Source organism: Phyllostomus hastatus, unplaced genomic scaffold (genome assembly GCF_019186645.2).
Source record: "Phyllostomus hastatus isolate PE091 unplaced genomic scaffold, TTU_PhHast_1.1 phas_scaffold_501, whole genome shotgun sequence".
NCBI classification, from domain to species: domain Eukaryota; kingdom Metazoa; phylum Chordata; class Mammalia; order Chiroptera; family Phyllostomidae; genus Phyllostomus; species Phyllostomus hastatus.
In genome coordinates this window covers 35934819-35961567 of record NW_025334033.1, presented here as the reverse complement: position 1 = coordinate 35961567, position 26749 = coordinate 35934819, and the positions used below count along the sequence as shown (strand labels likewise).

Below are 26749 nucleotides of genomic sequence, written 5' to 3'. Positions count from 1 at the left end.
TCGTTCCTGGGCGGTAATGAGGGGCAGTGATGCAGGTGTGGTATTCACCTTGTTTTCCTCGGGGAGCCAGTAGGAGCCCTCGACACCAGATCCTCGACAGCCCCAGGTGCTCCAGCGACGCAGCGTCCCAGCTCACCGCGACCCTACTACTCAGCTAGCTGTCTGCCCCTCCATCCCTTGCCACTAGCTCTGGGGCACTTACCATCCCAGTACCAGGCCGGCGGTCACGATGAAGCAGGTAAAGACCACCGCGATGTAAAAATGCGGTGAGTACTCATACAGCGTTACTAGAAACAACGCAGCCATCAGGGTCTTCTAGACTGAACTGGGCTCCGGCGCCTAGCCCAGCTCTGCCCGCTCCACCGGGGTAAAAGCCACTACGGTGCCCCGCAGCGGACAAACTTTGTACCTCCGCACTTGCCTGCGGTCCTGATCTACTGGACGTCGGGCAGCCTCGCCGGCTGAGGGAGCCGAAATGCCAATCACGACGTCGTCTTCGGGGCTCGCCCCGCCGTCCTGAGCTATTGGCTTCACCGAGGGCCGGGGCCCTGGCTCGCACCGCCCCAACTCACGGGATTGGTTCCCAGAGAGCGTCTTCTCCGCCCATCTATTCCAGCCCCCGCTTTTCTGCAGCAAATTCTAAATATCAATAGATTGGGCGGTCAACTCTGTTCGAGACTCAGCCAAGGTTTTCTGAGGACAGAAAGAGGAAGCACGATCCAAAATCCGTGTAATAGAGCCTAAATCCTGAATCCCTACATATTAGATCCGAGGCAAATTTGGGAGGAGAGGGAAAGCCGGCATCTTGGGTTCTAAAAAGTGAAATAACCCCATATCTGCTCTAGTTTTATTTAGAAAACTTAAAGTTAGGCGCTGTACGGAACACCAAAAGGAGCCTCACAAGCAGTTTATATAAGCCTTGTCAGCATTTTCAAGTTGGATTTAATGGTAGAGGAAAATCGGCATTGTGTATCAAGATGCTCACAGAAATAGATCAACTGTCCCACATCCCTTTTTTTCTCCCCCTACACCTATAAAATTAGAATTAGATATTTGAACTCTGTGTTTTCACTTTAATACTAATTTAAAATATGTATCATGTGTATGCATGTATATATACTTTCTTTTTAAGTACATCGTTTTTCTTTACTCCCATTCAAACAACTCCATCAAGTTAGTCTCCCCGGAAGTCTCTTACAACACTTGCACTGACGTTTTAACTTGCGTTTAGTGCGAAAGCCACACCTAGCTACCACACAGACTGGGAAATGTAGTCTGTTATTCTGAGCAGCAACATCCCTGCTACAGTCAGGGTGGGGCTGGAGGTGGTGTTACCAAAGAAGAAAGGAACAAAGGACCTTTAACTCGGTGATAACTAGTGCTCACACCGCATTTCCAAAATTGGTGCTGGAGGAAAATGAGGTAAATTTGTTCTGTGGCTTCAATATCCCTTGGCAAATGACCACGTACTGGGTATTCTCTGGAGTAGTACTGGGTGAGAAGCGTGGTTTAACTATTTTTAATGACTACATATATGATTTCTGAAAGTATATAGTTTATTTAATTAGCCCCCAATTGTCAGACAATTTTTAAATTATAAATAACACTGTAATGAACATTCTTAAAGCTAAATCATTTCTTTGGGATAAATTTCTAGAGGTGGATCTTTTGGTTCAAAAAGTAGGTACATTTTAAACTTTTGGAAAAACACTGCTCTCCAGAAATATATTAATTTATGCTTCCACCCTTTCATCCTCAGTTTTGCCATCACTTGACAGTGGCACTTAACAAAAATGTTGGCCAATGTGAAAGGCAATTTTATTTCCATAAACATTAAGAAGTTTTATAATGAAAACAAAAACATAGGGAACTCCAAGTTAAAGTGAGTATATTAAATATATGCCTGTAATTTTTCTCTCTCCCAAAATGCTACTAAAACTATACTAAGTCATTTTAAAAATAAATCAAAAAAAGGAAGAACAGGGAATAAAATAATAGCAGCAGCATATTGAAAGATGGGAAACAGATGAACAAGGATAATTCACAAACCAGGTCATGAAAGCCAAATCCCAAACTAGCAGTGAGAGAAAATGAGACCCGACCTGATTTACTCTGGAGAATTCTCAAAAAGAGCAGGTGCTGGCACAACTTGAACTCAAGTCCTTATTTCCCACTTCAATATCTGCTACAACCATTGACATATGTCATTGTACTTCCAATACAGATTCGTTCAAAGACAGATCTTATTTCACTCCACTACCAGAAATCCTTGACTGCCATGCTATCTATGCCTGAGAATGAAATACCGAGTTCCTTGTTGGCATGTTCACCTCTATATGACCCAATTTCCACTTACCTCTTACTCATTCAAAAACTGTTTAGTTCTTCTTTCTTTTTCTTGTCCTTTTTTTTATCTTTGCCTGAGGACATGTTTTCACTGATTTTAGAGAGGAAGGGAGAGAGAAACATCAATGTGAGAGAGAAACATCAATAAGTTGCCTCCATACCCACCTTCACTGGGGATCAAACCCTCAACCTAGGTATGGGCCCTGACTGGGAATTGAGCCTGCAACCCTTCGGTTACAGGAGGAAACTTCAACCAACTGAGCCACACTGGCCAGGGCCAGAAACTGTTTCTTGAGTGTCAGATATGTTCCAGATACTGTAGAAGACATTAGGGATACAAACATAAGCCAAAAATTGTATATCTCTGTTATAGTGTTTATCATCTAATGGAAAGGACAAATATTAGAATCTTGAACAAAATATGAAGCAAAATCATGATAAGTGCTATTAAAAAGAGCTTTGTGGAGCTATGAAAGCCTATAATGGGCTTTCATGATAGTGGTGAAATATATGGTTGACCATGGAAGGCTTTCCTGAAGAGCAGATTATTAAGTTTAGTGCTGATGGAGAGAGGTTTACCAAGCAAAGGAGCGTGAGGGGAGAAGGAGCATGTAGGACAGAAGTGACAGCATGTACAAAGGCCCCAAGGAGGGAGAAATCATAGCATACCAGAGGAAATGAAAGGCCACTGTGACTAAAACATGGAGAGTGAGGAAGAGCGTACTATGAGTTGAAAATGGAGATAGGTAGGGCCCAGCCCATATGGGAGTCTTGCCATTTTAACTACTCAACTTTAAAAGCGGTGGGAAGCCATGGATATGATCAAAGAAGGGGAGTGTTAGGAACTGAATTGCGTCCTGCAAAATCTGTAATTTGAAGCTTTAACCTCCAACGCGGCTGTACTTGGAGGTGGGGCCTTTAAGTGAAGTCATAAGGGTGGGATCCTAGTCCAAAAGGACTCATGCAAAAAATAAAAAGGAAGAGACATTGTTCTCTATGCACGTGCATACAGAGAAAAGGCCATGTGAGGACACAGTCAGAAAACGGCTTCTGCAAATCAAGGAAGCCTGCTGGCAACTTGGTCTTGGACCTCTAGACTCTAAAGCTGTGAGAAAATTATTTTGTTTAGGCCACCTAATCTGTGTTATTCTATTATGGCAGGACAGGCAGGAGTGACATTCAGTTTACATTTTGAATCAAGCACTTTGGCTCTTGTGGACAAAACTCTTTGGTAGGAGACAGTCATGGTTAGGAATAAATATGGGGATATCAATTAATAGATTCTTTTAAAATTCAAGGCAAGACATATTGGTAACTCTCATTAGGATAGTGATGAGGTCTTGCAGGGAGATGAATTATTAGTAAGAAATTATTTTAACTGAGTGACAAAAAATAATAATGGTATCTTACTTGAGATTGTTTACTTCTCTTTCAAGTGAAAGTCCAGAAGTAGGTAATGCAGGACTGATATAGTACTCCACAGTGCAAGGGACTGAGGTTTATATTTTGCTTCATGTAGCTCCATTTCCTAAGGTTACCTCATGGTCCAAGATGTCTGCAGGAGCTCCAGCTATCATGTCCATGTTCCTGCTAGCAAGAGGGAGGAAAGAGAGAGGGAGAATGAGACTCCATTTCAATTTGAGGAAACTAAGGATACAGCACACATTCCATTGGCCAAAACTAAGCCTCATGTCCACATTTAACTGAAAGGGAGGCAGGAAAATTGTCTTCGTTCAGAGCGTCTGGCTAAAACTAGAGGTTTCTATTACTTAGAGAAGAAGAAAACAAGAGTTTGAGGGAGAACTAGGAATCTCTGTCATGAGAGAAGTATACAGAGCCCAATGATAGATTGGATTAGGGCATGAGAGAGCGGCAGGAGTTGAAGTTTCTGGCTTCTGCTGCCAGATGAATGGGTAGCTATCATTCATTGAAATTAGATCCTAAGTCTCCAATCTCCCACCTCTCAAACCCATCCTCCTTCCCTTATCCCCTGTAAATATTAATCATCAACCTACTGAATTAGTCAATCTTCTAAAAATACATTAGATACGTTAGAGATAGATGCAGTTATATAGAGTCTGGAGCATATACCATTTTGGGGACCCATTCTAAGAGACTGAATATAAAACCACAAATACAAATTAAGTATAAGGCCTTGGAAGGGCCCCATGCAAGTGAAGATCCCAAAAATGTAAACTTCATTCACCTTAGGGTACTTTAAGCCTCACCTTTACTTTATCACTCAGAACAAAATTGTAAGATGCCATGGATTGTTAGGTGATCCTGATTTCAGAGAAATTAAAGCATGGGGAGAAGTGAATCTCAAAAGTAGTGAAATAAGGTATTTTCAGATCTCAGAATTGGCTACTGTATTAGGGTTCTCCAGAGGAAGGGGTGAGAGGAGAGGTATGTAGGTAGATATAAATATTGGGAGAGAGATTGATGGATTGATTATGAGGATTGTCTCACATGACTATGGAGGATGAGAAGTCCCACAGCCTGCCATCTACAAGCTGGAGATCCAGGAAAGTGGTGGTGTAGTTCCAATTCAAGTCCAAAGGTCTGAGAACCAGGGAAATCAATGATACAAATCCCAGTCCAAAGGCAGGAAAAGACCAGTGTTTCAGCTCAAGCAGGCAGGCAAGTAGAAAAAAAAAGGGGGGAGACAAATTCCTTCTTCCTCTGCCTTTTGCTCTATTCAGGCCCTCATCTGATTGCACAATGTTCATCCACATTGGGGAGGGTAATCTACTGGGATGACCAAAAAGTTTGTTTTCTTTTTTCCATAAGATGGCTCTAATAGCACTTAGTTGTCTTTAACTTCATTGAAAACACTTGTTAGATTGGACTGTGCCAGCTCTCATATCAGCATGCATTTAAAAAAAGTATCAAAATTGGTGAATTTTTGAGTAGCCATTTTAATATTGAAGATGGAAGAAAATATGCAACATTTTTGGCATACTATGTTTTATTATCTCAAGAATGGTAAAAACACAACTGAAATGCAAAAAAAAAAAAACAACCCCAAAACAAAGCACCATTTGTGCAGTGTATGGAGAAGGTTCTGTGACTGATCAGATGTGTCCAAAGTGTTTTGCGAAGTTTCATGCTAGAGATTTCTTGCTGAATGATGCTCTACCACCAAGTAGATCAGTTGAAGTTGATAGGGATCAAATTGAAACATTAATTGGGAACGATCAATATTACATCATGCGGGAGATAGCCAACATACTCAAAATATCCAAAGGAATAAAGTTGTTGGTGAAAATGAAAAATGTGTCTTTTATTTTATGGAAAAAACTAAACAAACTTTTTGGCTAACCCAATACTTTGCCAAGTACACTGACTGATTTCAACGCTAATGTCATCCAGAAACACCCTCATAGGCACACTCTGAAATCATGTTTAATCTGAACACCCCATGGAGCAGTCAAACTGACAAAGTTAATCATCACAGCTATGTGCATATGCTCCTTCCTTTGCCTGAAAAACCCTTCGTTCCTCCTCCTGGCAAACTTTCTATGTATCCATAAGACTCATTGCTGAAGCTTCCTTCTTCAGGAAGCCTTCCTGAACACTTCCCAACACTTGGGGAGAGGCCTCTCCCATAACACCCATCGTGGATCTCCATGGAGCTTCCCTGATGCTGGCAAAAACATTTGCTCATAGTCTATGTAGCCTACTAGGTCCCCAGCTCCCTGAGTGCAGGAGTGACATCAAGTTGATGTGTGTGCCAAAAGTACCTAATATATGTCTTATACTGTCTCAACACATGTTTATGGAAGGAAGGAAAGAAAGAAGGAAGGGAGGGAGGCAGGGCAGGGATGGAAAGAGGGAAGTTCTTCTCCATGAGATAACTTGGCAGCCTGAAGTATCTATATTAGGCTAAAAAATGTATAACTCTTAGATAAACAGAAAGTATGTCTCTTCTCTATTATCTATAACTGATATAGTTTGGCTCGTGAAGCCTTGGCCCATTGAGTAATAGAAGGCAGGAAAAAAGAGAGGACAATGGGAGACTAGTAAGCCTAAATTTATCAATTAAAGGTATCCTACTCTCTCCAAGTTTAACTGTCCTTTTGGGTAGCTGGTCTCTTTCAGGAAAATTTTTAGTCTCTCCTTTCACTCCTCCCTCTTCTCTTGCTTCTCCCTAAGACAGTGTGTTGTTTTTTTTTTTTAAGATTTTATCTATTTATTTTTAGAAAGAGGGAAAGGGAGGGAGAATGAGAAGGAGAGAAATATCAATGTGTGGTTGCCTCTTGTGCACCCCCAACTGGGGACCTGGCCCACAACCCAGGCATGTGCCCGGACTGGGAATCAAACCTGTGATCCTTTGGTTCACAGGCTGGCACTCAATCTACTAAGGCACACCAGCCAGGGCTAAGATAGTATTTTATGTATACCTTCTGTACTGGGTATTCACATGATCTCATGGTAGGGTTGGGAAAATCAGGACCTTTGTGAATGTCTACTAAATGACAAGTGTCTACTTGTGAATGTCTACTAAACAAAAAGTGTTTACTAAATGACACTTCTAATTGTGCCAAGGTTTGGATTTTGAAATGTTAATGGAACTTTAAAATGTTATAAAACCTTTCTCTCTTAGTAATGCCTGGCTATGTCAAGATTATTGTCTTTCTTGGGACTCAAAATCCTACAGGGTCTGGCATAAAATAATGCCTTTTTATCATAAACTATTTATTACAAAATCATAAGCATGTAATTCTGTAACATAACAATATCACACTCGAACACATCATATGACATTTTAGGTAAAATGTTCAAATTAAAACTATAATTATTACACCCATATTATTACCCTATCAACCACACTCAAGCAGGCGTTACTTCTGCCGGACCCTGTATTTCGGTAGTCAAAAGCTGCTTTTTTTTTTTTTTTTTTGCATTCCCGGCATCACGGTTATGTTTCTCTTTTTTATTTTTCTTTCAAGAATTTCCCCCCTATGTTTCTCTTTTGAGTCTGGTACTTCTGGCCAACCAATGAGAGGGTTTCATAAGAGAAATGCAAAATTTATTAATATGTTGTCGAAAGGTATGATCTCTATTATATTTTTCTTGCATTTGCCAATCCCATTCATTCATTTTATATGGCCTTTCCATGTCTCATATTATTTCCTGGAGAGAAAATTTATCTCTGTTTTGGATACACCAACAGGGATATAATAAGCGCCATAACTTTGAGTTTCTAATTTTGATTTTCAAACTTTGAGGCAGTCCCTGCACAACAGAATTGGATGAATGTGTAATTTGAGTGTGATCCCATAGATGACAGGAATTGTGAAAAGTCTTATAGTACCCAAGCACAACCTAACCCTTTGAACCCACCGAACTTCTAAGTCCCTCCGGCAAAAAACTCTCACGGTCCTAGATGTTGGGCTTCTGTCATCTATATACCCTAAATAGCAGGAGGCTACCTGGAGCCTGCTCCAACTGAGCTCACAAAGGTGATTAACACGGCACTCAGTCTGTGGCTCAAAGCTTAGTATATTCATTTTTAACAGTGGTTCTTAACTGGGGATGATTTCGCACCCCTACCTCCTGGCAACATTTGACTATATCTGGTCACATTCTTGGTTGTCATAAATGGGGACGTGCTTACCGGCCTTAAGTGCGTAGAAGCCAGGGATGCTGCTCAACACCCTACAATGCACAACAGCCCACCCACAACGAGGAATTATTGGACTCCAAATGTCAATATGCTGAAGTTGGAAAACCCTTATACAAAAAATTCTATTGAATTGAACCAAAATCCCCCGATCTTGGATATTAAGAGTGCATTTTGGTAAGGTCGACCAGTCGCAGTTAAACAGGAGAATACAGGCGACCGCTCCGGCTAATTTTGAGCCGCGCCTCCCACCGTCCGCGGTCACGTGTCTGGCCGCGAAGGCCGCCTGAGCAGTGGGGGAGGCTCTGCTGAGCGCCGGGGCTGGAAGGGAGGCGGCTGAGGTGCCATTCTTAAAGGGGCCCAAGGGAAGACGAGAGGCTGCTGGCTGCCGGAAGGAAAATGGTGAGTTGCCGCCGGGGAGGGTGGGGGCCAGAGGGCTGGGCCAGCCAGCTGAGCTTTCCTGTTTGTGGGAGCCGGTCTCGACGGGCAGCGCCCGGGGTGGGTCGGCGGCCGCTTCCGCCCGGCTGCTGGCTGGCGCCCACAGCCGAAGATTTGGCCTCCCCTTGTCTCCGCTGCTGCAGCCGCGCCTTAGGGGCAACGTCCTCCAGCCGGTCCCCGGGTGGACCCCCCCACCCCCACCCCAGACCCCCTCCATACCAGCCCCAGCGGCCCTGGGACTAAGGTGCGGCCAGTAGGGGTGGGCCATCCTCACCGGGTCCTTCTGGACGGAGGGTTCCAGCTCCTGGGCTGAAGTGTTGGAGAGGCCAGGGGTCTGGCCCGGCGGAGGGCCTCCCCACACACGGGTTTCACTACCCGGGCTGGCCGTCGCCGGTCACCCTCCGCCTGGCGGCCTTTGCCGGGAGGGCTCGCTCGAATTCTGATTTCATTCTCTGGGCCTCGCCGTAGCTTGTCTTCTTCCCTCAGCCTGCCTCTAAGGATTTTTCCTTATCCTTGCTCTCTTCGAGTTACAGCAGTTGGAAACCTTTGACCCAAAGCTTTGGTGCTTGGCGTTAAAGTAACTGTAAAGATTTTTAGTTCTGCTGGGTCTAGGGGCTTGGGTTTCCTTTGGACCCGGCATTCAAAAATAAGTGGAAAATTAAAGTCAGTTGCCCAGAAAGGATCCTCTGGGTCTCTCCTATTAGGTTATTAGATATGCTTGTTTCTTCATTTAGAAACAAAATACAAATCTCACTAACCTATCTCTGACCTCCCAGTCATTTCTCAACCCACTTCCATCCCAATAGATTTTGTTATGGTTACTAAATCCAACGGACTCTTCAATTCTGATCTTTCCTGACCTCTCAGCTGCATTCCAGGTTGTTGACCACTTTCTTTTCTGAAGCTTTCTGTTCTCTCCTGACTTCTGGGATACAGAATTCCTGTTGTTCCCCGCCCCCCCCCCCGCCCCTTCTGTTCGTCCTTTTGTGTCCCAAGCAGACTGTTCTTCCCTGGACAGCACATGTAGGAGTCCTGGGCTCTACCCTAATGCTTCATTTTCCGTTCCGTGTTTTTTCTCCATCCTTGCCTACCCACACTCTCAGCTTCAGTTGCCACCCATATACATATAACTTGTGGACTTATATCTCAGATTTGGCTTCTGAGATCTAGTTCAGATCTATGTATCCCACTATTTAGTTAACATCTCCTGAGAAGCTTTTCCCTACTGGGGTTCCTCAAAGCTACCTCAATTTGTCCAAAATAGAACTCATGCTCTTTCCCCTCAAACCTTAGTGAAAGATAGCACTATTTAGTCTGCTCCTTTGTAGTAAAGAGAGTGAGTGGGCTGGAGGTCAGGCTGCTGGGATGGATCCTGGCTACACTAATCTCTAGGGAAGATACTTAACTTCTCTAAGCCTTAGTTTCTTGCAAAATGGTGATAATAATACCCATCTTATGGGATTTTTTTGAGCATAAAGGGAATCTGCATGAAGGGCATAGCACAGTATTTTTCTCACAGTGTTTAACACACATTAACTATTACTAGCATTATTCATCTACTTCTCTTTATCATCATCAGCCTGTCTAGGCTGCTTTTCACTCTCACCTGACCTAGTCTTGTCAGTTAACTAGTCTTGCTCTATTCATCACAGCTGTCTGCCTGTTTCTTGCATGTCAATCTGATCATGTTTTCTGTACCCACTCCCCACTGCCTCCTTGTTTAAAATACCTTAGTAGCTTTCCTTTGCTCATAGGATGGAGACCAAAATACTTAATGTGACCCACTGGGCCCTATGTGGTCCAGCTCCTATCAGTCTCCTTTTGTACCATGTTTCTGCTCCTTCTCTGTGCTCGAGTCACACTGGCCTGTCATTATCTTCGATGTGCCATGCTCACTTTAATCAAGGGGTCTTTGCATAGGTAGTTTCAGTTCTTCAGATGCCTTTTTCAGGCAAGCCTCCTGTGACCATGCTGTTTTTCACTAGTCATAAGTTCTCATTTTCCTGTGTCTCTCCTTCCTAGCTCTTGCCACAGGTACAAACAGGTACTCATTTTTTCCCCTGATTCTTCTGATGTAGATCTGCTCTCTACTAGAATGTATTATAAGCTCCTTGAGGGTAGACCTGTATTTTTTATTTACAGCCATGTACCGCTTAATGACAGGGATACATCCTGAGAAATGTGCTAGGCAATTTCATTGTGTGAAAAACATAGCATACACTTATGCAGACCTAGATGTTACCGCCTACTACACATCTAGGCTACATGTGTATAACCATCCCATTGCTCCTAGGATACAAACCTGTACAGCATGTTACGTACTCAATACTGTAGGCAGTTGTAAGACAATGTAAGTAGTTGTATATCTAAATATAGAAAAAGTACAGTAAAAATAAGGTATAAAAGATAAAATGGGCTCGTCCCATAAGTGACCTGAAGTGACCTCTGAATTCACCATTTACTTGACCCAGAAAACCCCACAAATCAGGAGGTTCAAATCTTTGTGTTTACTTCAAGAACACTCATGAAACTGCCCAGGCTATGAAGGCATGCAGAGCTGCAAAGCCACCAGTATTTGAAGGATGTCACTTTACAGAAGCAATGTGTGCCCTTCCAATGTTACAGTGGTGGCACTGGTAGGTGTGCCCAGGCCAGACAGTGGGGCTGGACCCAGGGTTACTGACCCAAAGACAGTGCTGAATTTTTGCTGCACATGCTTAAAAATGCAGAGAGTAATGCTGAGGTTAAGGGTTTAGATGTAGATTCACTGGTCATTGAGGACATCCTCAATGGGACTTGGGAGGTGAACAAACCTCCCAAGATGTGGTACAGAACTTACAGAGCTCGTGGGTGGATTAACCCGTACTTGAGCTCTCCTTGCCACACAGAGATGATCCTTCTTGAAAAAGGAGATTTTTCTCAAACCAGAAGAGGAGGTTGCACAGAAGAAAAAGATACCCCAGAAGAAACCAAAGGAAAAAACGTGTAGCCTGGGCATAAATTCAGAAGAAAATAAATGCTAATAAAAGTTTAAAAAAAAATACTGTAGTACATCTATGTAGGGCTCTTACCATGAATGGAGCAATCAGGACTGGATGTTGCTCTGGGTGAGTTAGTAAGCAAGTGGTGAATGAATGTGAAGGTCTAGAATACTGCTGTACACTACTGTGGAACTGATAAACACTATACAGTTAGGTTACACAGAATTTTTTTTAAAGGTTTTATTTATTTATTTTTAGAGAGGGAAGGGAGGGAGAAAGAGAGAGAGAGAAACATCAGTGTGCAGTTGCTGGGGGTCATGGCCTGCAACCCAGGCATGTACCCTGACTGGGAATCGAACCTGTGACACTTTGGTTCGCAGTCCGTGCTCAATCCACTGAGCTATGCCAGCCAGGGCCAGAGTTTTTAAAACAACATGAAATTAAGTCAAGCACAAGAGAAAATGATGCAATCAAGAGATGCTTTGAACATGAGGTATATGAAGCTGCTGCCAGCATAGAGTGGCATACTGTTTTAATACAAACTGCTGTAAGTAGAAAGAGTACACTCTAAAGTAACAAGAATTGTAGTATATGTATTTATAAAGGAGTAACATAGTCATTGATTATCAGTATCAAGTACTATGTACTATATATAACTATATGCTATACTTGTGTATGGCTGGTAGTACAGTAGATTTGTTTACACCAGTATCACCAGAAGCATGTGACTAATGCGTTGCACTACAGCTAAGTCATCAGTAGGCGAAACATGTTTTTCAGCTCCATGATAATCTTACGGAATCACCATTGTATATGTGGTAAGTTGTTGACTGAAAAAAAAATTTTTTTTTAACTATGGTCTTTTTTTTTCTTTAATGCATTCAGCCACTCTTGCCTTTTCTTTTCTTTTTTTTTTTTTAAGGTTTTATTTATTGAACCCTGGCTGGTGTGGCTCAGTGAATTGAGTGCTGGCCTGCGAACCAAAGGGTCGCCCGTTTGATTCCCAGTCAGGCCACATGCCTGGGCTGCTGGCCAGGTCCACAGTAGGGGTTGCACAAGAGGCAACCACACATGATTTTTCTTACCCTCTCTCCCTCCTTCCCCCTCTCTCTAAAAATAAAATGAAATCTTTTTTAAAAATGTTCATTGTATGGATAAACCAATAAATACACACTTACTTGGGTTCAATTCTCCATTGAGCTAATTTATCGTATAAAATTGTTTTTCAGGGTGTTACACTCAAATGCTTCTACTAACTGTAAGCAATTAGAATTGTTTTAGGCTGAGTCCTTTTACTTGTAGGAAGAAATCTATAGCCTAATCACCCTGACCAGTGGTTCATTTGGTTGGAGCACTGTCCTGTAACCAAAAGGCTGTGGGTTTAATTCCTGGTCAGGACACAAACCTAGGTTGTGGGTTCAGTCCCTGGTCCCGGAGCACCTAGGATCCCGCTCTGGGTGCATACAGGAGGCTACCAATCAGTGCTTTTCTCTTGCATGGACGTTTCTCCCTCTTTCTCTCTAAAAATGCAATGAAAAAAATGTCAAGTGAGGATAAAAAATAATAATAAAATGTTTTGGCCTTATGGTATGAGTAGTGTAAATGCAAAAAAGAGAGAGAGTGCAAGCACACATGCTATATGAATTAAATCACAGCATTCCCCCCCCCCGCCCCCCACTTGGCTTCTGATCCTTAGAAAAGATTGCACAAGCAGCTCTGGGTATCAGACCTGGAAGATAAGGCGTTTGTGATAAATTGGTCCTTGCCTAAACAAAAATCTAAAATATTTATTAGTTTTACTAGTAGGTTCTACCTTTGGTTGAGAAGAGAATGGAAATTGTCATTTTCTGCCTTCTATATCTTTCTTGGAAGGTAGGAGAAAAATAGACTAGGGTTGAATTCTACCTTCAGGAAGCTCCATGAGACTTAGCATCTCTTTCTCTAAAAGGATGGCCAGGCATGACTCCAGAGGAGCCTGATTGGATAGTACCTGTGGGTGATCTGTACTTTCTAACTGTGTAACAGCATATATTATGGTATGTCACACCTTCAATATTACCAGTGTTCTGAATTTAAAGGACAATTTAAAATCAATAGCCATTTCTTGCTTTAACGTGCTTTCATTTACCCCAAAAGGGGTCTACAAAACAGGCTTTTAATGAATTTTTATTTCAACTTAAAATGGAAGCCTAATCCTTTTGGGTTATAATGAGGAATGTATTTAGCATTGGTCCAGAACTGTTTTAATTTTCTTGAAGAAGCAGGGGAGGGGGCTATATATGAAAGGAAACCAAAATAGGCTTTGTAGGCTTTGTAACCTGACTCAAACCAACGTGAAAAGATAAAACTTAGAACAGGGAAGAAAATTTGAACTTTATCTGAATATTTAAGACTGGAATTATTCTTAGGTTTTTTATGTGAGATAAGTTATTGTCCGTAGGTTTTTAATGGCACATACTCTCATTTTTACGATACATACTGAAATACTACAATGGAGGTGATTTCTGGCCTTTGCCATGTGACAGTCCGTGGGGGAACAGTGCTGTGGATGTTTGATGAAGTAAAATCGCCTGTGTGTTGATAATGGTTGAAGCTGAGTGATAGGTATGTAGGGTTTTACAGTACTATTCTCTACTTTTATGTGTTTGAAGCTTGAAACATTAAGAAAAAGAAAAGAATTCCATCCTCATGCTTGCAGTCAGGAATACATTGGCACCAGTAAAAGAAGAGTGCTTTTTTTTTTTAATACTCTGCTTTTTTTTTTTATCTTTTTTTTAAAGATTTTATTTATTTTATTTTTTAGAGCGGGAAGGGAGGGAGAAAGAGAGAGAGAGAGAAACATCAATGTGCGGTTGCCGGGGGTCATGGCCTGCAACCCAGGCATGTACCCTGACTAGGAATCGAACCTGCGACACTTTGGTTCGCAGCCCGCGCTTAATCCACGGAGCTACACCAGCCAGCGCAGAAGAATGCTTTTGATCATTTCCTTGCCAGCTATCAGGAGGAGAGTCTCATAATTTGTAAAAGTTTCTTTTAATTTTTTTATTTGTCTCATCTGGTTTTGCTATCATAATTCTTACTAGTTCCTTTTTAAAAATCCCTGCAGTCACTCTGACTGATGTGGCTCAGTAGGTTGGGCGCCATCCCCACAAACCAAAAGGTTGCTGGTTTGATTCCCAGTCAGGGCACATGCCTAAGTAGAAGGCCAGGTCCCCAGCTGGGGGCATGTGAGAGGCAGCTGATCGATATTCTCTCGGTGTTCCTCTCCTTTCTTTCTCCCTCCCTTCCCCTCTCTCTAAAAATAAATAATTTTTTTTTCTAAAATCCCTGCAGTCATTTAATTAAGATATAAATGTTATTGGTCTTTAATCTTAGGGCTTATTTTTCATATTTCTGTTTATTTGTATATTTTTCAGAGTTGTGAGACCCCAAAATGAATCAAAGTCTTATTAATTCTAAATACAATTAGATGATTATTCTGTTCTTTGTGATTTGCGCAAAAATACATGCTTTCTAACAACAGACAATGATCTTGACTTTTCCCATGTTCTTCTCTTTCTCTACAGTTCTGATAAAATTGCACATTATGATATGTCTAGTTTTGAGATATTTATTAGCTAAAGAGAATGTTAAAGTGTACCCTACAGATAAGATGAACAAATGTGCATAGTTAATGTAGATACAAATGTTGGAAGATTCAGAAGCTCTCTAAGTGTTCATGTGTTTCATGTTAATGTTTTCACATAATTGTGGCATTTGTGGATGTCAGTATACCTTTATAAAGGTATACATTTTATAACATTTAACATATGTATATATTGAAATCATTTTGTATGTGATTTTTTTTCTTTTCTAGAGTGAGTCTTTGGTGGTTTGTGATGTTGCTGAAGATTTAGTGGAAAAACTGAGAAAATTTCGTTTTCGCAAAGAAACAAACAATGCTGCCATTATAAGTAAGCTAAAAGTGATTGCTTCAGTTACATGGTGTTAGTTTGTTTTTATCTTATAGCTACATTGAGTAAACAATATTTAGATTTCATTCTCCCCCCTTCCTTAGATTACTTTAGCTACACTGAATAAACTGAACCTTTAGATTATTTTAAAAAATAAGTAAGGGATATGGCTAATATTCCAGACCAGAGTTGGGGTGTTCCACCTCCCCCCTCCACTGCCTACACAGTGCTGGAGGAGATTATCTTTTTGGTCGCTTGGTCATCTATAGTGACCCATCCATCTCCATCCTTTAACATCTTGGGAGACTAAACATAGACTGGCCATGCATCCTTAAACAGGCCTTTGCCTACATCTGAGATGGTAAAGTTTAGCCTGGTGTTCAGAGAAATTTGCACCCTTATGTCAGTTTTAGACTCATACTCCAATTTCATGGAGAGTGTGTTTAAGTGTCACTGACTTCTGACAATGGAATGAATGATTTGAATGTTTCTTTTCCCACTCTGTGCTATATCTGGTGTTATGCAGATTTCTTTTATATTGTTAGGTAATATTTAATATGTGGGTGTAATTTAGAAGGATAAAGGAAGGATGAGGTGGGTAAAAATGTGAAAGTGTATAGACTATGCTTAGCAGAGATGCATCTGGCAGATGTGAATTAATGAGGTGTGACAGCTTTTCATGAATTCTAGTTCTATTACAGATAAATAATACAACAAAGAAACACAGTTCTTAAAGGTGCAAATGTGGCTCAGTGCCATTTTACAGAAAGGTAAAGCTATTTGAGATCATATTGTTTCTCACAGGATTTACTGTGAAATTAGGTGGCCAAAAATGGCCAACTTTTCTGAGTGACAGAAAAGAATAGAGGCATAGATGATCTAACACATTTTAATCGTGTTTTGGATTATGTTACATATATTTGAGTATAGATATCACTGCTATTTTTAATTCACTTTCTCAGAATACTCATACCGCACCATGAAATCCTGACTCTGGAGAAGCCGGGGTTTTGACAGCCATTCTATCCCAACTCCTGGTTCACTTTCCCCTTACGGTTCTAACCATACTACATAGACCAATCTCAGTCACAGTCACCCTTTCAGACCTTTTCTGATTATATAGGAAGTTGCATTTGAGTTACAGTTCTCCATGTAGACAATAAATGTAAGCAGTTGACAGAAAGTTCTAAATACTCAAAGCAAGTGATAGAAATTATGGGTAAAAGCTTCTAAATATTGACTGCTTGAGAAGCTAAGCTAGTTAATAGACCATGAACTTAAACTCTGAATGTATTTTTTTATGCTTGTGTTTCTTGATGTTTTAATTTTTTTGATGCCAAAAAGGGGGCTGAGACCGTGGGTTGGGTAGATCAAGGTCACATTAGAATCACAGTTTGCTCATGCTATATTTTTATTTTAGTGAAGATTGATAAGGATAAACGCCTGGTGGTACTGGATGAAGAGCTTGAGGTTTGTTTGATTAGCTAAATATAGTTTTATAATTAAACAATTATTGCCCAAAAGATGTTATATTAGTTACATGTAATTCTAAAATGAGTTCTACACCTTTAAATACATGCTCATTATGCATGAAAAACATGTGCTAATTATTGTACAGTGCTTTGCCTTGCTAATTTAATTGCTTTCTTTAAAACAATAATGAATCACTGTAACAAGTGGTAGAAGTTAGGGCTATATGTCTGGTAATTACAGGGTTAGCTTTATAACTTGCTTCTAAATTGCTTTGCCAGTAATTTAAAACTAAAACCCTATATCCTAAATAGTTTGTCAAATTAAGTAACCAATTTAGAGTGAAAAGAAATCAACTGCCCTTCCCATCCCCGTGGCCCCACCACATCAGACATGTTGTGTCTTCTGAGGGGTCGGCTTATCTCAGTAGTTCCTGACAACCGGGTCAAGAGCACAGACTACTGTTCCTCTCTGCCCCACGTTTAGTTGTTAAACAACTAAACTGAGTGGGCTGGGGTGGGCTTTCATTAGGTTAAGGGTTCAGGAACCTCAGCTTGTGTACAACTTAGTAAAATAAAATTTTATGTTGTGGTGTATGGTTATGAATTTATACCTATTAACAGAATGGGTGCTTGGTATATCTCTTAAGGGTATAGGTCACAAAATGTTTAAAAGTTGTTTTTCTTTGTTGTGCCAGGGCATTTCACCAGATGAACTTAAGGACGAACTCCCTGAACGACAACCTCGATATCCTTTTCTTAGTGCTTGAAAAAGATTTGTTTTCTTTAGTGGTCCAATCTTATTTATGAAGTTTATTTTTTCAATGTTTAGAAGACATATTTTACAAAAGTTTCTTCTATACCATGATCACAATCAAATTAAAGTGTATATGCACATTGGACCAAGAAAAATGAAAAGTTGGTGCACTGGTGGGACGAATTATTTCCCTCTTAAACCCATTTTTTAATTGTGTTTTTGAAAATGAGAAATATTTAAAAATCTATATTAAATCCATACTTTTAATACATTTATTTTTGAGAGTTTAAATGATTTTGTAACTTATCATGGGGCCTATTTATAAATTTGTGGAAAGACAACGAATAATGAAGCTGTGGCCTAAATGGGTATGTTAGAAATTTACCACTCACTATCTCTCCAGGTGTCTGTTTCAAAACTTTGTTCATAAGTACTTAAGTACAGCAGTAATTTTAGTTTCTTTAACTTGAGAAAAACCTTCATTGTGTATAGTTATAAATATCAACATGATGATGGAAGAGTTTCATATCCTCTGTGTTTTATTTTCTCTAGTCCTGTTGGTAAGTGAATTTCTTTAGTGCATATTTGTTTCTGATTTAATTAATGAAACCATTTTTTAATACTAGACAAATTGGATGCTTGTTTTAAAGATGAAAAGTGTTGAATAAACCTAAATTGAATTGTGTGTGCACATAGATGCACACGTGAATGCATCCCCAGAAATAAGTTACAAAGCATCATCTTTTAGAATTTGCTTATTTTCTTAGGATAAATTCCTAGAAGTGTAATTGTTAGGTCAGATCATACACACATTTTAAGGAATTTGAAATGTAATAACATTTTAAAGTATCAAGAATATATTTTCTCCTATATATTTAAGTATGAACTTTGTATATAATCATGATATATATTTGTATTTATCTTTAAAAGAGCAGTTACCTGTAATATGCCTATAATCTTGAGAATAGTCCCAAAGTAGCTTACATTGGATATTAAAATGGCTTATTGGTATTTAGGGTATCACTGGAACTCTCACTAGTACCACCGTTCAAGCCCACAGTAAAATCTCTACTCAGTGAACTCTTCTCTATACTTTATTATTTGTATCATTTCTTTATCATTTAAAATATACTGCAGTGTATTTTTAACTTAATAGATAATCAGACCAATGTTTTTCAGGGCAGATCTCTCCACCCCACTGACCCATCGCTATCCAAAAACCTTGCCTGTGTCAGGCATCCATAAAATTGAACTTGGTGTTTAAAGTAAAAAATAAGAAAATGCTAAAAAGTTTTTAAGTGTTTGCAAGGATTTAAAAGTCAGGATCTGTAGAGGTCTAGCCTCATTTATTTTTGCTGACCTAAATCTTGTTTATTTGTAGTTTGGCTGTGACTCCTCGTATAGTACGCAAGTAAAACTCTTAGAATCACTTTTAGACTGAAGTTTTTATAAACTTGAAAGTATAGGAAATCCTAAATGTATCATTTTTAAAAGTAAATAATGAAACCCATTACTTTTTCAAAACCTATGGCTCATTTTTATACAAATCTCTCTTCTCTAGGATGTAAGCCTGAACAACAGATGATGTATGCTGGGAGTAAGAATAAACTAGTCCAAACAGCCGAGCTAACCAAGGTGACATTTATATTTGACTTGCTTGTTGAGATAATACTTTCACTTAGGACACAGTAGCTTCCTTCCCATCTGCAGTTTTGCTTTCCACACTTTTAGTGACCCGAGGTCAACCATGGTCCAAAAATATTAAATGGAAAATTCCAGAAATACACAATTCTTAAGTTTTAAATTGCACATGGTTCTGAGTAGCATGTTGAAATCGTTATCCTTCCTGGGACATGAATCATCACTTTGTCCAGCAAATACGTATACAGTGGAAACATATCCACGCTGTGTAGCCCACCCGCCTGCTAGTCACATAGTAGCTGTTTCAGTTAGCAGATCACTGTCCAGCGCTTGTGTTCAGGTTCCCCTTATTTTACTTAATAATTGCCCCAAAGTACAAGCATAGTTAGTGATACTGGCAATTCAGATATGCCATAGAGAAGCTCTGTAAAGTGCTTCATTTATGTAAAAGATACATATGTAGAAAAAAACATAGTATATACAGGGCTCCATACTATCTGCAGTTTCAGACAATCCACTGGGGTGTTGGGATGCTTGGAATGTATCTCCTGGGGATAAAGGGGACCATACAGAGTAATAGCAAAAATATTCAGAAGAGTTAAGTATTTTTCATAAAGTTGAACATCATCTAGTACATAGCAGTAGATTAGTCAAAGTTTATTAGTTGAAAGTGGAGTGATAGAAGCCTTGAACCAAAGGTGTATTTTTGAATTGGAATTGTAAGTTCATCAGAAGAAATCAAGTTAAAAAGGTAGGCAGCTTTAGAAAAGCCACCGTAAGTACTCAGCCTCTTGAGTTCTTCATCTTCCAGAATGTAATTTCTAATAGATAAAAGTCATCATTGAAGCTTTACCATAGGCTGAATGATCCAAATTCTGTGTAGGAATTCCGTATTATGCAGTTAACTATATTGCTTCCAAATCTAAAGAATACTTATTAGTAGCTCTACTAAGCTAGAGCATTCTGTTTATATGAGACACTAGCTTTATGATTTAACATGTCCCCATTGTCTTATGGCAGTTTTGAAAGGTAGGCAGTTAGAAGTAGGAGGGTACTTGCTCTTAAACTTGAATTTCCACATACTAGTTTGAGTTGAAAAAGTATATGAATTTTAGATTTAGAAATAGAATATTATAACACCGCAATGGTATTAAATATTCCCTTGCATGTTTTAAGGACAGCATCAGTGTTTTCCTTTGGGGGTGTCTTCAAGTGCTCTCAGCTTTTTCCCTTTAGCTTGTGTGATTGTCATTGATAGCGCCGGCCTGTAGACACTACTTTTCCTCATTTGTACTATAGGAATTCCTTGGGGTGCCTTAGGGGCTTGTGTGTTATAGAACAGCTATGTTAACAGCCTCGAGTCTGTTCTAATCCTAGGTTTGACCTGAGGTGCTGGAATCAAGTTGTTACAATTTACAAATTACTGTTACAAATAATCCCATTGAGTCCTTACCACGGCCTGTGAGGCTGATGGTGGTATTCGTATTCTGTAGATGGGAAAACTGAAGTTCGGAGGATGAGTGACTTGTCCAGAGTTACATAATAATAAACAACAGAACTAGGATTCACTCTCCCATCTGCCCTCTGCCGTTCTGTCCTCTGTATCACATTTTTCTCTCTACAGCCATTACACTTTCTGGGGCTGTGTGTTTGCAGATTATTACTGCAGATTTGTGGCTGTGGACCTCGAGTCCATCTTTATCAAAGCAATCTACAGCTAGAACAGCGTATGTTGTTTCAGTTACTAACCAGAGTGATTTACTTGGGTTGTCTCTTTCAGTGGATGGGATTTACAGAATTGCTCACTTGTAAGAGAATCTTGGTACTATGCTATCTTAATTTCTAAACTTAGGTAACTGAGTACTGAGTACTTAGTACTTTTAAAAAAGTAAACTCTCTCCCAAATGGTTATCTAATTTACATAGATTAAGTCATGATCAGTACGAAAGAAAGGACAATTGGGAATTGAATGCTCAAATATAGAATGTGTTTGATTTTGGGAGGAGTATCAGAGTATAACTTGTTTTTTTTTCCTTAAGGTATTTGAAATAAGAAATACTGAAGACCTAACTGAAGAATGGTTACGTGAGAAACTTGGATTTTTCCACTAATGTGAAGTTCTGTGTTTCTAAAGTGTTTATGTATTAACCTGACCATACTGGAACCAGACATAAATACTTATTTATGCCTAAAAATGCACTGTTACTTACAGTTTGTTTCCTGCAGTAAAGAAAAATTTTTCATTTGTTCAAAGTTTGAACAAAGAGGAAATCATCTTCATAGTAATGAAACTTTGTAAAATGTTTCCCTATATTTGTAATTGTTAGGTGAATTACTTCTCTCCAGGGACTTTTTGCACTCTTGTGACTAATTTCTATAACTTAGAGTTCAGAATTACTGTTTGCGGATACCATCAGAAAGTGGGTATATGATAGACAACAGTTGCCTCCTTTTGACAAATACTGGATGTTAGCAGTTTATATATGAAAATAGTGTATTATCAGTTATCAAAAATTTGAAATTAATTTGGGGTAAAAGACCTGAGTGACCCAGTTTTGAGCCATGAACAATAATTTACTACAGTGTAACCTGCATTACAAGTACATTTTCCATCAATTCTGTTCCTTCTATGGTTCCCTGTATCTTTTTAATCAAGTCTAGAAACTTTGTTCTTCAGTTGTGTGTTGTTAAGGTCTGGGAGTTAGATTTTATAATAATTTTGACTATTCTTATGGAAAACAGCATCTTAGGAATTGATGGGTTGTAACTAATCAAGGGCTTCATTCCTAGTTATGTCATTTCTAGAGAATTTTGAATCTAGGTTAATAATACCTTATTTATAAAGCACCTCTTAATGTTGTCCTGTGAAAATTAGTTATTTTAAGTGTGTTAATACTGTGCCTTTGATTTGTTAGCTTTAAAGTTAGTTTAAGACTTTTACACTGCCAGTATTCCAAATTTGGTGAAATTAATACTTTTGTAAAGGGTCCAAGTAAAAAAATTTTCTAATGTGTGTATCTGAAATTTGTAATAAAAATCTACTTCATATTTTTAAAATTCCAACTATCTGCTTGCATTGGTGAATATATAGCAGTTGAGAGTTATAATGTTGGGCATATTTGTGATTAATTTTGTGCTATAGGAAAAATTGCTTATTTTAAAACCTTGACCATAGTTAATAACATTAACACATCAATAGAAATTGCATTTTATATCCTAGATTTCAGAACATATTCTAAATTAAATATCTGTCTTGTTAGATGATGGCACCATTGGCATAAAGCAAGGATTCTAATGTATAGTATTTAAAAACAAATAAGTAACTTTAACATTAATTTGACAAAAGGTCTTGATCTAAAGACTAACCAAATTTGGTGCGTGAATTCTTATATTAAGAATATCTTAATCACTTCAAAACTAGCAAAGGCATTTTTTTATGTTGGCATATTTTTTGTTCATATATTCTTTGCATATTTTTTGAGGTTTTTGTGCCAACTTTAACAGAGACATAAAGATAGTTGGAATTTTCACAATATTGAATAGAGCATCTTCTGTTCCCAACACTGTTTGGCTTCACTAATGTAGAAACAGGAAGCAATAGGAAGTTAATTGGAGATGAGGAAGTGCTAGAGTGGGTATTTGTTTTGGTTAATGAATGGAAGGATTCTTTATTCCAATTTCCTGAGAGAGAGAAAACATCACCAGGAATTTAAAGAATTCTTTAAACAGCTATTTTGATATTGGAGAATAATGCTTATAATTCTGCAGAAATGTAAATGTAATCCAAGAGTGTTTTTTAATGTTTCGAATGAAGGGAATGAGACTTATTTCACCTGGTTTGCAGCAAAGAGAAACTAGTGCTGCAAGAATGTATTTTTTAATGAGGTTCCTTATTTTTGTCTTGCGCGTTTTAGTTTTGAAAGTCCTCCATGATGTCAGATAATACTGACCTCCAGACACAGAACTGTTAGTGCCCTTGTTCTCTAACAGGGGCAAAGAACTGATAAACCGTGGTGGGGTTTTGTTTTGTTTTTAAGCATGTCTGCTGCTTATCAATAACATGTTTTGCAAGACAGTAGATTTGAGGTTAAGGGATAAAATCATTTTTTACTCCCTCTGTCTTCTAGGGAGATTTACAAATCCTGTAGCTGAGTGTTCTCAGGTTTTTATGTAAATTTCCCTTCCATCTAACCAAGTTTTGCATTCTTTTTTCAAGTACATTTCTTATTTGATCTCTTTTTCTGCCTTCTGTCAAATAGTAACTCCAGATTTCATAATTCCAGTTTTCACATTCCTTAACTTTCTGGTACAACCATTCCCATTCAGCCTTAAATCTTAATCTTTCCTTTTTGGCAGCAGTATTTTTCCTGAGAACCTCCCTTCATGGTCTTCTAAGTAAGCATTAGTTTTGAAATTGTTGGCCCTGCGTAAGTTCTGCATAGCACCTAATGTTGTCAAAATAGAACCAGGTAGTAATCACAGCATGTTTTTAGTGTGGCTTTTGTGGCAATGAAAATGACATGAAGAAAACTGTTCTCAGGTTACTCTGCTGAAATTCCAAAACATTAAGAGTTTTGAATAGCAATCAATTTGTTCTGGTATTGAAGCAATTGTGTTAGGGAAAAAAGTTGTTTGACTGACTGTTTTTGTTAAATTGACTTTGGAAATAAGTGTTCAAATTGTCTATTTCTAAAAAGTTTACTAAATGCCTAGTGCAGTTAAACATACTCTTGTTTAAGAGGGTGTTGCTACATTTTTTTATTATCATTACTGAATAATCTTTGTAGCAAGATGTCTGTCAGCACTTTTCTCTCCCTTTTTATCTCCTATTTTCAGGAGTCAAATGTAGCCATAAATTGTATTCTGGTCACTTTAACTAAAAATTTCCAGTTAGAGGAGTTTATTGCCAAATTAAATTTGGCTGTCTTTATTCCCCACCCATATAGATAGTAATGAAGGTGTACTTTAAAAAATGTTTGGACTACTTTAAAACCCGAGCAGTGTCATTAATCCATAATGTGGACTAGTGATGGATAGATATTTTCATAAGAGTTTAAATGCTGATATTTCGTGGAGGAGGAGAGTAACTCGTATTTTATCAGTTCGGATATTCTCAGTACGGTTGCTGTCCCTGTTTGTTCAATAGACTGATGATACTGGAATCTACAGAATTTGAGCCTTTAAAACTTACGTGAAGAAGTGTCTCAAACATTTCTGGACAAATCTTATTTTGTATTTCTGGAAGAATGTAAACCTTCTAGGCCACTTAACACCAGTGGTCTCAAATGTTTTTGAGAAATTTGTTTCTTATTATACCCTTCGATATTTCAAATCACTAATCATGTTCCTGTAATATTTAAAATAACTACATTAAGACTGTGATAGAAACTGTGTTTTCTTGCTTTTTTGGAATGTAGTTCATATGCATATAATTACTTGAATTACATGTTTGAGATCACTAACATGCCAGGGCAGTTCCCACTGATTTTTTAGATGGTCCAATATAATCCCATTCAAGGAGGCTTGAAACGTTAATGGTTTAGTCTTGTGAATTTTAACAGTTCCCTGTCATCGTTTAACAAAAGTAACAACTGGCACAACTTCTTAAGCTGTGGTTTCAGTCTCTGCTAGTTCATATTGCATGTTTATTTTGGACAGTCTTCTGTTAAGCATGGTGCTTGTACTGGTTTAAATAAAACGTTAACATGAAAGGACTTCAGTGTTTCCTTTTTTACTTGCCTTTTCTCTTTGGTGTTACTGTTAACCTGCCTGGCTCAGTTGTGTCATTTGTGTGAGCCACACAGATATAGCAGTTTATCTGGAAAAACTGAGAGGCAAAATAAATGGGAATCACTTGGCAATGTAGGATTGGGGTGAGGGATATAATGAGATTATAAAATTTTCTAATTCTTGGTCTGGTGCTAAAATTATTCATTTGTAGCAGCTGGGGACTTTATTTCAAATGATGAACTTTTGCTTTCAAAGGGAAAACTAGATGTTAGAGGCATGTGTCTGTCCTAAGAAATTACATAAAGGTTCTATTATAAAGTATAGTTTATCACTATTCAACACCCACTGAAGTCCCATCCTGTCTTAATTATAGACTGTTCTACTTGGTTTGTGTTTCATAGGTATCTATTGAATGAATAAAATTTACCAGTACTTAACATAGTTTGTGCCATATGTGTCTTATGATTGAGTATGTGGTGGTAGTCACAGTATATGCATTATTTATGGCTGTGAAAGGAGTAGTGTACACCTTCCTATCTTGAAGAATCTCACTGGGAAAATGACCAGAGTGAGGGAAACATGTCTTCCTTATTTCTCAAATTTGGACATTTAGCTACTGGGCCCACTCCTAAATTTTTTCATCTTTCTTGCCTTTGGGCACTTTCCACTTTTCAGCAGCAAAAAGCATTTGTAACCACTTAACCTCTCATCACTGGCCCACCCTCTTTCGCATGAGGCCATATCCAGAGTGAATATGATATCGCTGTACAGTGTATTTTTAGCTATGTTGGGGAGCCAGTTAGATTAAGATCATATTGCTCAGCATCAGGGAGTTTTCACACAGTTCTCTTATTTTTGAGATCTGTTCCTAGCCTACATGAAAGCTCCTTAATGCCATAACCCTCTTTTCCAAATACAGGGAAGAAAAAGCAGAATGACTCGGTTGCGTTTAAAAGCCACTGTGTAGTGCCCAAATCCAGGCGAGACTCTGAGTGTCTGGGTGTGTGTGTGTGATGTCTAGTCTCTTACCTACACAATTAGGTACAGATTCTATTACCCTAGACTGTAAGGCCCTTCATATTTTGGCTCATTCCTTACTTGTAATGCAGAAGCCATGTCCAAATAGGCCACAGTTCTTAAGGAGAAATGCCCCAGCAACTGCTTGCGAAGGGCAAATCTTTAGGCAGCTGTTAGTGTCCCTAATGGATGTACCTTCCTGTCCTCAGCCCCCTCCCCACCGTTAATACATGATCTCTTGCTTCCAGCCCCTGCCTATTAAACCCAAGGGCAGCCAGTCTGTGCGATGTTGCCTGACTGGTACCAAAAAATGAGCTGAGCTAGCCCTGACTGACGTGGCTCAGTTGGTTGAGTGTCATCCAGCAAAGTTTGATTCCCTGGTCAGGGCACATGCCTAGGTTGCGAGTTCAGTCCCGATCAGGGTGCCTACGAGAGGCAACCAATTGATGTTTCTTTCTCACGTCGCTGCTTCTCTCCCTCTTCTTTCTGTTTCTAAAAAATAAAAAAGAGCTGGGCTAGTCTATTACAATAAAGTACCTTCAATTCCTGACATTGGGAAAAGTCCTGACATTCTCTTGAATGAGGCAGTTAGAAGTGGAAGCTGAACTTGGAAGAAGGCCATCCAATGGAAAGGAGGCTATGTTCAACCTGAGCAGAGGGAAAGATACCGCCAGCTGAAGCAGTAGGGAATGAAGCTGGCAGCCAGAGACAGGGAATCCTGGCGTTCTAGATTGAGGAGACACCCCTGCCTGGTAGATTCCTTAGTGCCTCCTGTGATCCATGGCCACTCT

The 26749-nt window shown here is 39.2% G+C and overlaps 2 protein-coding genes across 5 annotated transcripts in view; one reads left to right on the top strand and one right to left on the bottom strand.

Moving 5' to 3' along the window:
- The window catches only part of CGRRF1 (cell growth regulator with ring finger domain 1), a 30835-nt gene extending 26901 nt beyond the window's left edge, over positions 1-3934 (bottom strand). The window contains exons 1-2 of one of the 3 annotated variants that reach the window (XM_045822356.1): positions 3757-3934; positions 2357-2437 (exon numbers count right to left, since the gene is read on the bottom strand). In XM_045822356.1, coding sequence (XP_045678312.1) covers positions 2357-2367 — 11 coding nt within the window. In that variant the 5' untranslated portion in view covers positions 2368-2437; positions 3757-3934. Of the gene's footprint in view, positions 1-48; positions 182-202; positions 463-2356; positions 2438-3756 lie in introns of those variants that run through there. The other 2 variants (XM_045822354.1, XM_045822357.1) reach the window with 2 other exon arrangements.
- Positions 3935-8280: 4346 nt separating this feature from the next.
- On the top strand, positions 8281-24925 carry GMFB (glia maturation factor beta). Of its 2 annotated transcripts, none has more exons than XM_045822358.1 (7): positions 8281-8374; positions 15248-15344; positions 16765-16814; positions 17512-17561; positions 18045-18130; positions 19132-19205; positions 21251-24925. In XM_045822358.1, exons 1-7 carry the CDS (start codon positions 8372-8374, stop codon positions 21320-21322), a joined length of 432 nt encoding a protein of 143 aa, XP_045678314.1. In that variant the 5' UTR covers positions 8281-8371; the 3' UTR covers positions 21323-24925. The 2 variants fall into 2 exon arrangements, with proteins under 2 accessions (XP_045678314.1, XP_045678315.1); XM_045822359.1 differs by having other exon boundaries at positions 8286-8374; positions 18048-18130.
- The last annotated feature ends 1824 nt before the right edge of the window (positions 24926-26749 follow it).